General features: G+C 41.8%; 3 protein-coding genes across 3 annotated transcripts in view; all 3 read left to right on the top strand.

The window, feature by feature from the left end:
- The window catches only part of LOC133619255 (uncharacterized), a 208,025-nt gene that overhangs the window by 141,979 nt on the left and 51,876 nt on the right, over positions 1 to 14,170 (top strand). The gene's annotated exons all lie outside the window — the stretch shown is intronic.
- Positions 1 to 14,170, top strand: part of LOC140679618 (uncharacterized) — a 28,903-nt gene that overhangs the window by 2,018 nt on the left and 12,715 nt on the right. The window lies entirely within an intron of this gene.
- On the top strand, positions 10,788 to 12,732 carry LOC133619256 (uncharacterized). Its single transcript, XM_072915447.1, has one exon. It carries the CDS (start codon positions 10,809 to 10,811, stop codon positions 11,874 to 11,876), a length of 1,068 nt encoding a protein of 355 aa, XP_072771548.1. The 5' UTR covers positions 10,788 to 10,808; the 3' UTR covers positions 11,877 to 12,732.

Raw genomic sequence — 14,170 nt, forward strand, 5'->3', positions numbered from 1 at the left:
TAGGCAAAATATAAAATAATACTTTCTTAACAGTATAATTGTAACCAGGAATAAGTCTTCAAGTAACAATAATCAAATACTAACATTGTTGGGTAAACCAGAATTTGGTTTTATTCTGAATCCAGTGAAACAGATTGGTGGTTTTAGCTGATATAAAGACTTTAAGGTGTTTATATATGTTTATGTTGAAGTATTTGGCAGACGCTTTTATCCAAAGCAACTTACACAATCACTATAAACATGATCATTTAAGGAAAGAAAGTAATAGAAAATATAAATTCAAAGTGTCAAGACAGAATAAACTCTCTGCTGCTGCAGCAACAGAGATACAGTCTATAAGATATATAGATATCTAATGTATTCATACATTGTTTGTGTAGGATTTACGCATGTATATATAACCTAATCATATTGTTTCTTCAATTTAAAAATAGCTGACCATTTTTTCCCCCTTCTCTGGGATTATATTCCCAGTTTTGATCTCGGATGTCTGGTCACTTATAGCATATAAGATTATTCTATTACTGTTAAGCAAACTTTGAATAATAAAAACATGTGTCCTTTATCATAGCTACACGTATGACAAAAAAGCGCGTGAAAATCAGTGGTATTCAGTGAGTTAAAATGAATTAAATGCGCTGACAGTTCATTGCTCCTGCCAAATGAATTGCTCTGAGTGGAGCGGATCACCACTCCAAGATGGCGGCCACGCGTCTCGTCTGCGCCAGTAGGCAGTAGCGCTCGATGCTGCGTCTACTTATAAGATGTCTATGGTTATAACGTTAGCAGTGAGTTTGCAGCCTCACTGATTTAACTACACAGCAAATAAAAGTCACGTTACTTAGCCAATAAACGTTATTTTGCATTCAAAACTTACCCTTCTTTGTGCAACTTCAAATGTCGAACGAAGTTGGAAGTTGTTGCGTCTCCGTATGTAATATTCGAACTGCGTGATTTGCATATGGCAATTCGTTTTTTGTTGACCAAGTCGTAGTTTTTATACCCGAACGAAACCAACTTTGGCATAATTGTTTCTCACCTCCGCGTTGTTTGACAACTCTTGGTCATTAGTTCTCCTGCAATTCGATTGGATGAATGCTGCGTGATGAAAACAACATAGATCTAATTTGAATGGCTGTTGTACTGAGAGCACACCAGCTGACAGGAACAACACGCTGAGAGACACAGACGAAGAAAATGAAAGATACGGAGCGCTCCAAAATAACTTTTTAAGCTTTGGGTTTTGGGGAAAGTAGCAAGTCATGTCAAGTCAAAAGGCTCAAGTCCAAGTGAAGTCACAAGTCATTGATGTTAAAGTCTAAGTCTAAGTAAGGTTTTCCATCAAGCATGGAGTGATAGTTTAATATCGTATAAACGCATGCTTACCTTAGCTAAAGCTAAATATTACTCAAATCTCATCCGCCTCAACAAAAACGACCCTAAATTTTTGTTTAGTACAGTAGCATCGCTAACCCAACAAGGGACTCCTCCCAATAGCTCCACCCACTCGGCAGATGACTTTATGAATTTCTTTAATAAGAAAATTGAACTCATTAGAAAGGAGATTAAAGACAACGCATCCCAGCTACAACTGGGTTCTATGAACACAGATACAACTGTATCTACGACGGATACTGCAATACAAAATAGTCTCTTTCTTTTTGATGAAATAACATTAGAGGAACTATTACAGCGTGTAAGTGGGATAAAACAAACAACATGTTTACTTGACCCACTTCCTGGGAAACTTATCAAGGAGCTTTTTGTATTATTAGGTCCATCAGTGCTAAATATCATAAACGTATCACTTTCCTCTGGCACTGTTCCCCTAGCATTCAAGAAAGCGGTTATTCATCCTCTGCTCAAAAGACCTAACCTTGATCCTGACCTCATGGTAAACTACCGACCGGTGTCCCACCTTCCCTTTATTTCGAAAATCCTCGAAAAAATTGTCGCACAGCAGCTAAATGAACACTTAGTGTCTAACAATCTCTGTGAACCTTTTCAATCCGGTTTCAGGGCAAATCACTCTACGGAGACAGCCCTCGCAAAAATGACTAATGATCTAATGCTAACGATGGATTCTGATGCGTCATCTATGTTGCTGCTTCTTGATCTTAGCGCTGCTTTCGATACTGTCGATCATAATATTTTATTAGAGCGTAACAAAACACGTATTGGTATGTCAGACTTAGCTTTGTCGTGGTTTAACTCTTATCTTACTGACAGGATGCAATGCGTCTCCCATAATAATGTGACCTCGGACTATGTTAAGGTAACGTGCGGAGTTCCTCAGGGTTCGGTTCTTGGCCCTGCACTCCTTAGTATTTACATGCTGCCGCTAGGCGACATCATACGCAAATACGGTGTTAACTTTCATTGCTATGCTGATGACACCCAACTCTACATGCCCCTAAAGCTGACCAACACGCCGGATTGTAGTCAGCTGGAGGCGTGTCTTAATGAAATTAAACAATGGATGTCCGCTAACTTCTTGCAACTCAACGCCAAGAAAACGGAAATGCTGATTATCGGTCCTGCTAAACACCGACATTTATTTAATAATACCACCTTAACATTTGACAACCAAACAATTACACAAGGCGAATCAGTAAAGAATCTGGGTATTATTTTCGACCCAACTCTCTCCTTTGAGTCACACATTAAGAGTGTTACTAAAACGGCCTTCTTTCATCTCCGTAATATCGCTAAAATTCGTTCCATTTTGTCCACTAGCTGAGATCATTATTCATGCGTTCGTTACGTCTCGTCTCGACTACTGTAACGTATTATTTTCGGGCCTCCCTATGTCTAGCATTAAAAGATTACAGTTGGTACAAAATGCGGCTGCTAGACTTTTGACAAGAACAAGAAAGTTTGATCATATTACGCCTATACTGGCTCACCTGCACTGGCTTCCTGTGCACTTAAGAAGTGACTTTAAGGTTTTACTACTTACGTATAAAATACTACACGGTCTAGCTCCGTCCTATCTTGCCGATTGCATTGTACCATATGTCCCGGCAAGAAATCTGCGTTCAAAGAACTCCGGCTTATTAGTGATTCCCAGAGCCCAAAAAAAGTCTGCGGGCTATAGAGCGTTTTCTATTCGGGCTCCAGTACTATGGAATGCCCTCGCGGTAACAATTAGAGATGCTACCTCAGTAGAAGCATTTAAGTCCCATCTTAAAACTCATTTGTATACTCTAGCCTTTAAATAGCCCCCCTGTTGGACCAGTTGATCTGCCGTTTCTTTTCTTTTCTCCTCTGCTCCCCTTTTCCTTGAGGGGGGGGGAACAGGTCCGGTGGCCATGGATGAAGTGCTGGCTGTCCAGAGTCGGGACCCGGGGTGGACCGCTCGCCTGTGCATCGGCTGGGAACATCTCTGCGCTGCTGACCCGTCTCCGCTCGGGATGGTGTCCTGCTGGCCCCACTATGGACTGGACTCTTACTATTATGTTGGATCCACTATGGACTGGACTCTCACAATATTATGTCAGACCCACTCGACATCCATTGCTTTCGGTCTCCCCTAGAGGGGGGGGTTACCCACATATGCGGTCCTCTCCAAGGTTTCTCATAGTCATTCACATCGACGTCCCACTGGGGTGAGTTTTTCCTTGCCCTTATGTGGGCTTTGTACCGAGGATGTCATTGTGGCTTGTGCAGCCCTTTGAGACACTTGTGATTTAGGGCTATATAAATAAAGATTGATTGACTGATTGATAAGTCGAGTTGCAAGTCTCTTTACATTTTGTCAAGTCGAGTCTAAAGTTATCAAATTCATGACTCGAGTCTGACTCGAGTCCAAGTCATGTGACTCGAGTCCACACCTCTGGTATTTAAAATGTATGATTTTTTTCTTCAATATTTGCCCTTTTTCTGGTTTGAACAACAGCCATGGAACAAGTCTGTGCACGTGCTTGTATATATATATTTTTTATTTTCAAAGAGTTGTTGTCCATTATTTAGTGTTAGATACTTTTGCCAACCATTGTTTTAAAACAAGATTACATTTACTTTATTTTGAAAAACATCTGTTGTGGAGGAGGAAACGGAAGTGGCGGGCTTGTAGCGCATGCGCAAATGTACTTGACGCGAAGCAAAAAGACGAGGACCGCATGCTATGGTTGTTCGGAGATTCTTCGAATTCCCGATCTTAAAGTCATATGATTCACAGCAAATATAGCAACAAATATCTCAATTGGTATTTTCCAAAGCCACGAAACGTGCATTGAGTTTGGAGCGATATGTGAAGTGAAGATTGAAGACGTGATAGAAGATGGACGACTACTGCTATGCTAAGATGGCGACGTCCGCTAAAAGAGAACATGAAAGAGAATCAACTTCCAGCAAATCACCAACGGAGATAAAGACGAAAGATGAAGGTGAGTGACTTGAAGTTTTGTCATTTTAAAGCTATTTCAAGCCCTTAAAGTCTAAATGAGCCGACCTTGTTGAAGAATGTAAAGAAAGAGCCGCCATGATTGTTAGCTTGAAGAAGGCAGTGGAGTTCACATCAGAGGAGATGAAAGAATGCAAAAGTCACATTTAGAAACTAAAAGCAAAACAACAACTCTGTTAGGCTCGTTTGGTGTGTGTAAGGAAGGGATAGTAGTTCTTTTAGAGTTGGGACACGATGGACAGATTCCGGCCAGAGAATCCTTTAATCATCTTTATTGCTGAAAGGTGAATGTGTGTGTGTGTGTGTGTGTGTGTGTGTGTGTGTGTGTGTGTGTGTGTGTGTGTGTGTGTGTGTGTGTGTGTGTGTGTGTGTGTGTGTGTGTGGTCTAAACAAATAGAGAAAAGAGGAAAAATTACAATCCAATTATATACTCATTAATATGCAGCAATATACATGTATATGCATACATAATATAATATAATATCATCCATCCATCCATCCATCTTCTTCCGCTTATCCGAGGTCGGGTCGCGGGGGCAGCAGCTTAAGCAGGGAAGCCCAGACTTCCCTCTCCCCAGCCACTTCGACCAGCTCTTCCCGGGGATCCCGAGGCGTTCCCAGGCCAGCCGGGTGACATCGTCTTCCCAACGTGTCCTGGGTTTTCCCCCTGGCCTCCTACCGGTTGGACATGCCCTACACACCTCCCTAGGGAGGCGTTCAGGTGGCATCCTGACCAGATGCCTGAACCACCTCATCTGGTTCCTCTCCATGTGGTGGAGCAGAAGCTTTACTATGAGCTCCCCCCGGATGGCAGAGCTTCTCACCCTATCTCTAAGGGAGAGCCCCGCCACCCGGCGGAGGAAACTCATTTTGGCCGCTTGTACCCGTGATCTTGTTCTTTCGGTTTTAACCCAAAGCTCATGACCATAGGTGAGGATGGGAACGTAGATCGACCGGTCAATTGAGAGTTTTGCCTTCCAACTCAGCTCCTTCACCACAACGGATCGATACAGCGTCTGCATTACTGAAGACGCCGCACCGATCCGCCTGTCGATCTCACGATCCACTCTTCCCTCATTCGTGAACAAGACTCCGAGGTATTTGAACTCCTCCACTTGGGGCATGGTCTCCTCCCCAACCCGGAGATGGCACTCCACCCTTTTCCGGGCAACAACCATGGACTCGGACTTGGAGGTGCTGATTCTCATCCCAGTCACTTCACAAACCGATCCAGTGAGAGCTGAAGATGCTGGCCAGATGAAGCCATCAGGACCACATCATCTGCAAAAAGCAGAGACCTAATCCTGCAGCCACCAAACCGGATCCCCTCAACGCCTTGACTGCGCCTAGTAGAGATGCGCGGTTTGTGGACACAACCGCGGAATCCGCGGATAATCCGCGGGTCGGGCGGTTGAAATAAAAAAAAAAAATTAGATTTTATCCGCGGGTCGGGCGGTTGAAATTTAAAAAAATTAGATTTTAAATAGATTCAGGCGGTTGGCGGTTAAACCAATTCGGAAATACATATACATAGTTAAATGTTGTTACCCACATACGAAAAACGAGCAGCACTCTTTGAAACAGGCAATTATTTATCAGCAGGCACTGCACTGCAGCACAACACAACAGAAGAAAAAAAAAAAAAGATTGCAACGCCGGCAGCAAACGTGGTACGCGACAAACTAAAAAAGGGAAAACTAAAGACCAGGGGAAAAAAGGCCAGAAAAGTTCAGCGTGGACTCGTTTTTATGAGGTTGTAAATCAGGATGATAGTAATGCTGGCTACGTGATTTGCAAGAGCTGCGACGCTGTTTATGTCTACGACAGTCACAAAACCGGGACATCTAACATGGTGCATCACATTTGTGCAAAACCATGATAAAGTGCAGTCTGATGGGTTTGATTTCCCCCCTTCAGCTATTTGCCTTGGCAAATAAGTTGCAGGTAATTTATTATTATTATTTATTTAATTTATTTTTGTTTAAATAGAGATGACATACATATGTTATTGTATAATTTAAATTTGTGCGCGTGATTGACAGCCTAAGGCTTATGAGGCACAGTTTTTATTTATTTTTTTGTTTCAACTTAAAAATGTATGAGCCTATGCCTACAACATAGGCTATGTGTTTATCTTTATTTTCCTGCCTGTCGTTGACAATGGAGATTGTCTGATATTTTGTCATGGCTGCAGATCAATCAATAAAGGTTCATCTTTGTCGCGAAATTGTTCACTGCTTCACTGTGCACCCCGCCCTCGTCCCTATTTGAGCATTATAACGTTAACAAGTTAATATTCATTGAAATAAATTCAGAACATTTTTTTCACCAAACGAAAATATAGGCCTAGTCTTTCTAAAACATTTTTTTAACTTCTTAAAAGCCTCGTTCTGCTTGCTGCAACTGCGCACACAAAGTGTGAGGAACGCACTCCTGATCTGAGGGCATTGGCAACAATAGTCAACACTTTCTTAATGGAAATGACAATAATATTATAATAATGATAAATAATATTATCACGCATTAATATCTCTTAGCCACTAATGCGTGGCCAAGAGATATTAATTTGTGTGTGATGATACCGGGTAGAAGGAGACGGCACTGAGACAGGGAGAGCGTTTAGCCTGGGGCGTATTTATTCAAAAGAGAATTATATATATCTCTATATAAATATATATATAATAATAATAATAATAATAATATATATATATTTATATATGTATAATTCATACAATATATTATCCAATATATTATATGATATTATACTATATATTATATTATATTATACTATATTATATTATATATATATATATATATATATATATATATATATATATATATATACATATATATATTAGATGTGTATGTAACCAAACAGGAAATGGGTGTCAGACTATGTGTGGAATTTAACTGGAGGGTTTTACCGTAAGTGTTGGAGGTGCGTGTTGAGAGGAGCGGTGCTGTCAAGACAAGGGCGAGGCAGGCAGGGTTTGTCCAGGGGCGGAAGCGTGGTCGGGAGGCAGGAGGAGGATCTCTGGTGGCGGTTGTTTAAGTAGTCGTCCCTCTCATCAGTGTGTTGATTGAAGATGGAACGCAGCTGCCTGCAGCAGTTTGAGTGAAGCGCGCTTGGAGGTGCGTTTAGCGCGGCTCCCAGATGACTGCGCACTGGTGTGCGTCTGGGCCGTGACAGCGTGGCACGCATTGAATGTCTCTGCTGCATTGGATCAGTCTCCTTTCTTTAACAGGCAAAAGCTTTATAACCTCACTAATGCCTTGCATCGTCTATATTAGATATAACAACGGGTGGGTGCGGGCCGGTGTGGTTTTGATAAAATGTTGGTTCGGGTGGATGGCGGATGGGTGACGACTTTTGTGATGCGGTTGCGGATGAAATAATTGCCTATCCGCGCATCTCTAGCGCCTAGTAATTCTGTCCATAAAAGTTATGAACAGAATGGGTGACAAAGGGCAGCCTTGGCGGAGTCGAACCCTCACTGGAAACGTGTCCGACTTACTGCCGGCAATGCAGACCAAGTTCTGACACTGATCGCACAGGGAGCGGACCGCCACAATCAGACAGTCCGATACCCCTTACTCTCTGAGTACTCCCTACAGGATTTCCCGAGGGACACGGTCGAATGCCTTCTCCAAGTCCACAAAGCACATGTAGACTGGTTGGGCAAACTCCCATGCACCCTCAAGGACCCTGCCGAAAGTATAGAGATGGTCCACAGTTCCACGACTAGGATGTCCACGCGATGCTGCAGAGTCTTGTCAACCAAGACATCCCCACAGCATCCAGAGCCTTAAGGAACTCCGGACGGATCTCATTTACCCCCGGGGCCTTGCCACCGAGGAGCTTTTTAACTACCTCAGCAACCTCAGCCCCAGAAATAGGAGAGCCCACCACAGATTCCCCATGCACTGCTTCCTCATAGAAAGACGTGTTCGTGGGATTGAGGAGGTAGTCAAAGTATTCCCTCCACCGATCCACAACATCCGTAGTCGAGGTCAGCAGAACACCATCCTCACCATACACGGTGTTGACAGTGCACTGCTTCCCCTTCCTGAGGCGGCGGCTGGTGGTCCAGATCGCTTCGAAGCCGTCCGGAAGTCGTTTTCCATGGCTTCCCCGAACTCCTCCCATGTCCGAGTTTTTGCCTCCACGACCGCTGAAGCCGCACACCGCTTGGCCTGTCGGTACCTGTCCGCTGCCTCCGGAGTCCTATGAGCCAAAAGAACCCGATAGGACTCCTTCTTCAGCTTGACAGCATCCCTCACCGCCGGTGTCCACCAACGGGTTCTAGGATTACCGCCACGACAGGTACCAACTACCTTGCGGCCACAGCTCCAATCAGCCGCCTCGACAATACAGGTGCGGAACATGATCCACTAGGACTCAATGTCCAGCACCTCCCTCGTGACATGTTCAAAGTTCTTCCAGAGGTGGGAATTGAATTTGTCTCTGACAGGAGACTCTGACAGACGTTCCCAGCAGACCCTCACAATGCGTCTGGGCCCGCCAGGTCTGTCCGGCATCCTCCCCTACCATCGCAGCCAACTCACCACCAGGTGGTGATCGGTAGAAAGCTCCGCCCCTCTCTTCACCCGAGTGTCCAAAACATGAGGCCGTAAATCCGATGACACAACTACAAAGTCGATCATGGAACTACGGCCTAGGGTGTCCTGGTGCCAAGTGCACATATGGACACCCTTATGTTTGAACATGGTGTTTGTTATGGACAATCTGTGACGGGCACAAAAGTCTAATAACAAAACACCACTCGGGTTCAGATCCGGATGGCCATTCTTCCCAATCACGCCTCTCCAGGTTTCGCTGTCGTTGCCAACATGAACGTTGAAGTCCCCCAGTAGGACAAGGGAATCACCCGGGGGACCACTTTCCAGTACTCCCTCGAGTGTATCCAAAAAAAGCATTTGCCATTTTCCGTAGTCTTCCTTCGACGCTACCTTTTTTTATCTAATCCATGGGAGCCCGCATTCTCGTTAACTCTCCTTCGACAAATGGACAACGTTTTTCGGTAAGTAGAATCACAGCTGACCTGGACATTCGAATGTTCTCTTGTCGTTTGAGAAGTGTTGTATCCCAAATAGCTGCAATCGCTTTTTCTTAAGGTATCCATGTGTGAATTCCACAAGCGTCTGTACATGTAGAAGAAGGAGAAAGCTTTGACTGTAAGCAGAAACTTAGAGTCAAAGAATAATTTTACAAGGTTAAAATATAAATTAAAATGCATTAAACACATTGGACTTGTCTCGTTGCACTCAAATAACAATTTACAATTTTCCATATTACATATAGTCTGCTATAATCAAGGATTAGATTACCGTAGAATAGAACATAAAGTTTTACTGACATTATATTAAATTATTCATGATTTATGGTTGCCACTCCTGGTCTGTGCTTTAAGAAAAATACAATTATTAATTAAGTACTAAAAACAAAACTATTGATAAATGCACACAGATAAGCCATGTAGCAGGTAAAACACATTAAAGACAAAACATTGTAGGAATTTGTTACAAAATGTAGTCATTTCACTTGCATTAGTTGACTGCTAATTGGGCAGTTTTAACTGCGCTAATATTTGGCATCAAGTTAACCAGCAGGGGAGCTGGTTAACTTATGAGAGTAGTATGTGTGTTTGTGAGAATGTCAACGTGTTGTCTGAGTGACGTCAGTGAGTGAGCGGGCGAGTAAGGAGAGGTAGTGGTAGCATGTGCAGGAGTGTTAATAGCATGGTGGATGTCCGGTTGTGCCCTGTGGAAATAATAAATAAATTGACCAAGTTGTAACTAATCGACGGCCTCGTCCTTCCGACCAAAGAGTGGAGCTTAATGGACCCAGTGTTACCCTCGACAAAACATGGGCCCTAGAGTAAGTCACCGCCGCACTGCGGCATTCAGATGAAAGAACGGTACCGGTTCTTTTCAAAGGTGGTATAGTACCGATTTCAATTGATTAGTACCACAATATTTTATTAGTAGCAGTATACTGTACAACCCTACTACACACACATACAGTACATAGAAGAAAGTGTGTTTTTGTTGTTTGTGTCTTGCAGACGTCCAGCAGCTGATCGGTAATCCAGAAGAAGTTTCCCCTCAGTTAGCGGGGAGCTCCACTTTGAAGCAGGAGACTCCACAACCACCCTGCATTAAAAAGGAAGAGGAGGAACTCTGCATCACTCAGGAGGAAGAGTGTCTTCTAGGACGAGAGGAAGCTGATTACACCAAGTTTCCACAGAGTATTCTCTCTGTGAAGACTGAAGATGATGAAGAGAAACCACAAGTAGACAACCTCTTAGCTCCACTATCAGATAGTGAGGCTGAAGACGAGGTTGAAGAGCCTTTGAGCAGCGATAAAGACTGTGAAGGTGATATGAGGACTCACACTGACAACAAACACTCTGAATGCTCTACAAAGAAGAGAGGTGAAACATGTTTGAGCTGCTCAGTTTGTGCTGAAAGTTTTACTAAAAAGAGCCATTTGACTCGACACATGAGAACACACACAGGAGAAAAAACATTTATTTGTTCAGTTTGTGGCAAAAGCTTTTCTCAAAATAGGTCTTTGACTCGACACATGAGAACACACACAGGAGAAAAACCATGTACTTGTTCAGTTTGTGGCAAAGGCTTTTATGAAAATAGCTATTTGACTAAACACATGAGAACACACACAGGTGAAAAACCATTTAGTTGTTCAGTTTGTGGCAACAGCTTTTCTCAAAATAGCCATCTGACTCAACACATGAGAACACACACAGGAGAAAAAACATGTAATTGTTCAGTTTGTGGCAAAGGCTATTCTCAAAATAGCATTTTGACTAAACACATGAGAACACACACAGGTGAAAAACCATTTAATTGTTCAGTTTGTGGCAAAAGCTTTTCTCAAAATAGCATTTTGACTCTACACATGAGAACACACACAGGTGAAAAACCATTTAATTGTTCAGTTTGTGGCATAAGCTTTTCTCAAAATAGCTGTTTGACTCACCACATGAGAATACACACAGGAGAAAAACCATGTACTTGTTCAGTTTGTGGCAAAGGCTTTTCTCAAAATAGCTATATGACTAAACACATGAGAACACACACAGGTGAAAAACCATATAGTTGTTCAGTTTGTGGCAACAGCTTTTCTCAAAATAGCAATCTGACTCAACACATGAGAACACACACAAGAGAAAAAACATGTAATTGTTCTGTTTGTGGCAAAAGCTTTTCTTTTAAGGGTAATTTGACTGAACACATGAGAACACACACAGGTGTAAAACCATATAAGTGTTCAGTTTGTGGCAAAAGCTTTTCTGTTAAGAGCAAATTGACTCAACACATGAGAACACACACTGGAGAAAAACCATTTAGTTGTTCAGTGTGCTGTAAAAGGTTCCAACATAATGCAGACGCAGTAAAACACATGAGAACACACAAGGGAAAATAACCAATTAGTTGTTTAGTTTGTGGTATGATGGTCATATGTGGCGACATCCACCCTACCCAGGACCTCCTCACTGCTTCTTTCACAAATATCTGAGGTATTCATACAAACTTGGATTATTTGAAGCATAATCTTATCTACTCATGACCCTGTGTCTTCTCTGTATCTGAAACCTTCCTGAACAGTAAGATAGATGATGCTTCAAGTGCTTGGTTAGTCCTTCTTCAGTCCAGGGACCTGGGGCCTCATGTGTCAAGTTTGTGCACGCTCAAAAACCTGCACTACACCCTTTTTCACTGCAAAGTTGAGATGTATCAAAACTGACATAATTAAAATGCAGCATGAGACACTGCACACTGATATAGTTCTGTGAAAATGATTGTCTTCTGTGCAAATGTAAAGAAAGTGAACAGTGTGTGATTTACTGCAATACTGTCAGTCTTTGAACTTTTTATTTATGCTTTGTTGAAATTGTTCACACATTGCACAGCTTTTATTTTTCTATCAATACACATTATGTCTAGAAGACAGGAAGTAACTCAACACTCTTGAATAGTTTCTACCTCAGTTTGTATGGTTTGTTGAGTTAGCACAGGATTAATATGTGGAAATGACAAATGAGGTAGTTGATACATAGAATAGTTTTTATTCATGCTTTATTTTGTTTTTTGTTCAATCCTAGATGGGTTGTGACTTAAAGTTTAATAGTAACACTGAGATTAAGTCTAAGTTCATTGTGTTCTTCAAGGTGTTTTTGAAAAGGTGCCATTTTTTCCCCTCAAAATATTTTACTAACTTGGAGTATTTGTCAAGATGATTATTTGTGATAAGTACATTTTCAGGATGTGCTCGTTCTATTTTTGGCCCAAGTAAAAAATAAAGAAAATACTCTGAAGTTGTCGTAGTCGTATTTTTAAGTTATCATGCCATGATTTTACCCGTCCCGCCCACGTGGAAATACATTTTCCTCCATGTGGCCCCTGAGCTAAAATGAGTTTGACACCCCTGCTGTAATCTGACTCATGTGAGCAGGTTACTGTATAAACACATTTTGTTATAAGCAGTGTTGGGTTGGTTACTGAAAAGCAGTAACTAGTTACAGTTACTAGTTACTTCATTTCAAAAGTAACTCAGTTACAAACTCAGTTACTTACACCAAAAAGTAATGCGTTACTGTGAAAAGTAACTATTTAGTTACTTCTTTTTTTCTTCTTTTTTTTTTAAAGCTCCCATTAATGCCCTTTTAGCCTTCATTTCAGTACTGTTATTGCACTGGAGAATAATACAATCTGTTGATCAAAGTGACATACATTTGTATCACTGAACTCTGCTAAGCAATGTGGTCTACATACAACACACAAAGACAAAGATATGTTACAAAGGCCAATTTGTTTCTGGCCAGAACAAATTGACAAAACTATTTTAAATAGCTGCAACATAACATACAGAAGTAACAAACAGCATAATAACAACATAGCTGTAAAGCAAGAAAGGCACACACTACATACATAAAGCCTAACCAGGCATTTTCTTCCTCAAGTAATTCTGACACAAAATGATGTCTGAAGCCCAGAACACTCTACACATTTCCCCAGTTTTAGTTTAGAGATAAGAAAAGATTGACCTGGCCCACTAGGATCCCTCTTTATGTTTGTGAACTTTATAGTCTATACATTTAGAGTGATGTGATAATCAAACACTCTAGAAGTCTAGAATGAAAGAGTATTAAAGAGAATTGACAGCAACGTTCCCTCTAAGGTGCGCGCCTGTGCAATTGCGCACTGCTCAAGCGTCCTCTGCGCACGGCAAATCTATGCCACGCACAAAATCAAATAAAAAAATAAGCGCATAACAATTTTCGACATGACACGGACACGACAGAGAAAACAGTTTTCGTCATCATTGTTCAAATATTGTAACGTCTGTGGAGACGCTTTGAGGACATGAATTCCATCGATCACTTTACTGAGCAAAACTCTTTATTGTCGGCCATAAACACATCACCAAAACATTAGTAAAAAAAATTATGTCTAGCAAAACTGGTCATTTTCTGCAGTACAAACCAGACCAAAAGCAACTTTGTTATATCAACAGCAGCCGCTCGCTCTTTCTCACTTGCGCCAACACATGCACATATGCCAATTAGCCAGTGATGCGTTTACAGCCACACAAAAAGTCGGACAACTCCAACACCACACATAAAGTGTAATTCCAGGTCGTTACACTATGATTTACCAATCAAATGTGTGCTTATTCTAGTGTCATTTATTAGGAATCTTAATTTATAAATATTAATC

Source organism: Nerophis lumbriciformis, linkage group LG20 (genome assembly GCF_033978685.3).
Source record: "Nerophis lumbriciformis linkage group LG20, RoL_Nlum_v2.1, whole genome shotgun sequence".
NCBI lineage: Eukaryota > Metazoa > Chordata > Actinopteri > Syngnathiformes > Syngnathidae > Nerophis > Nerophis lumbriciformis.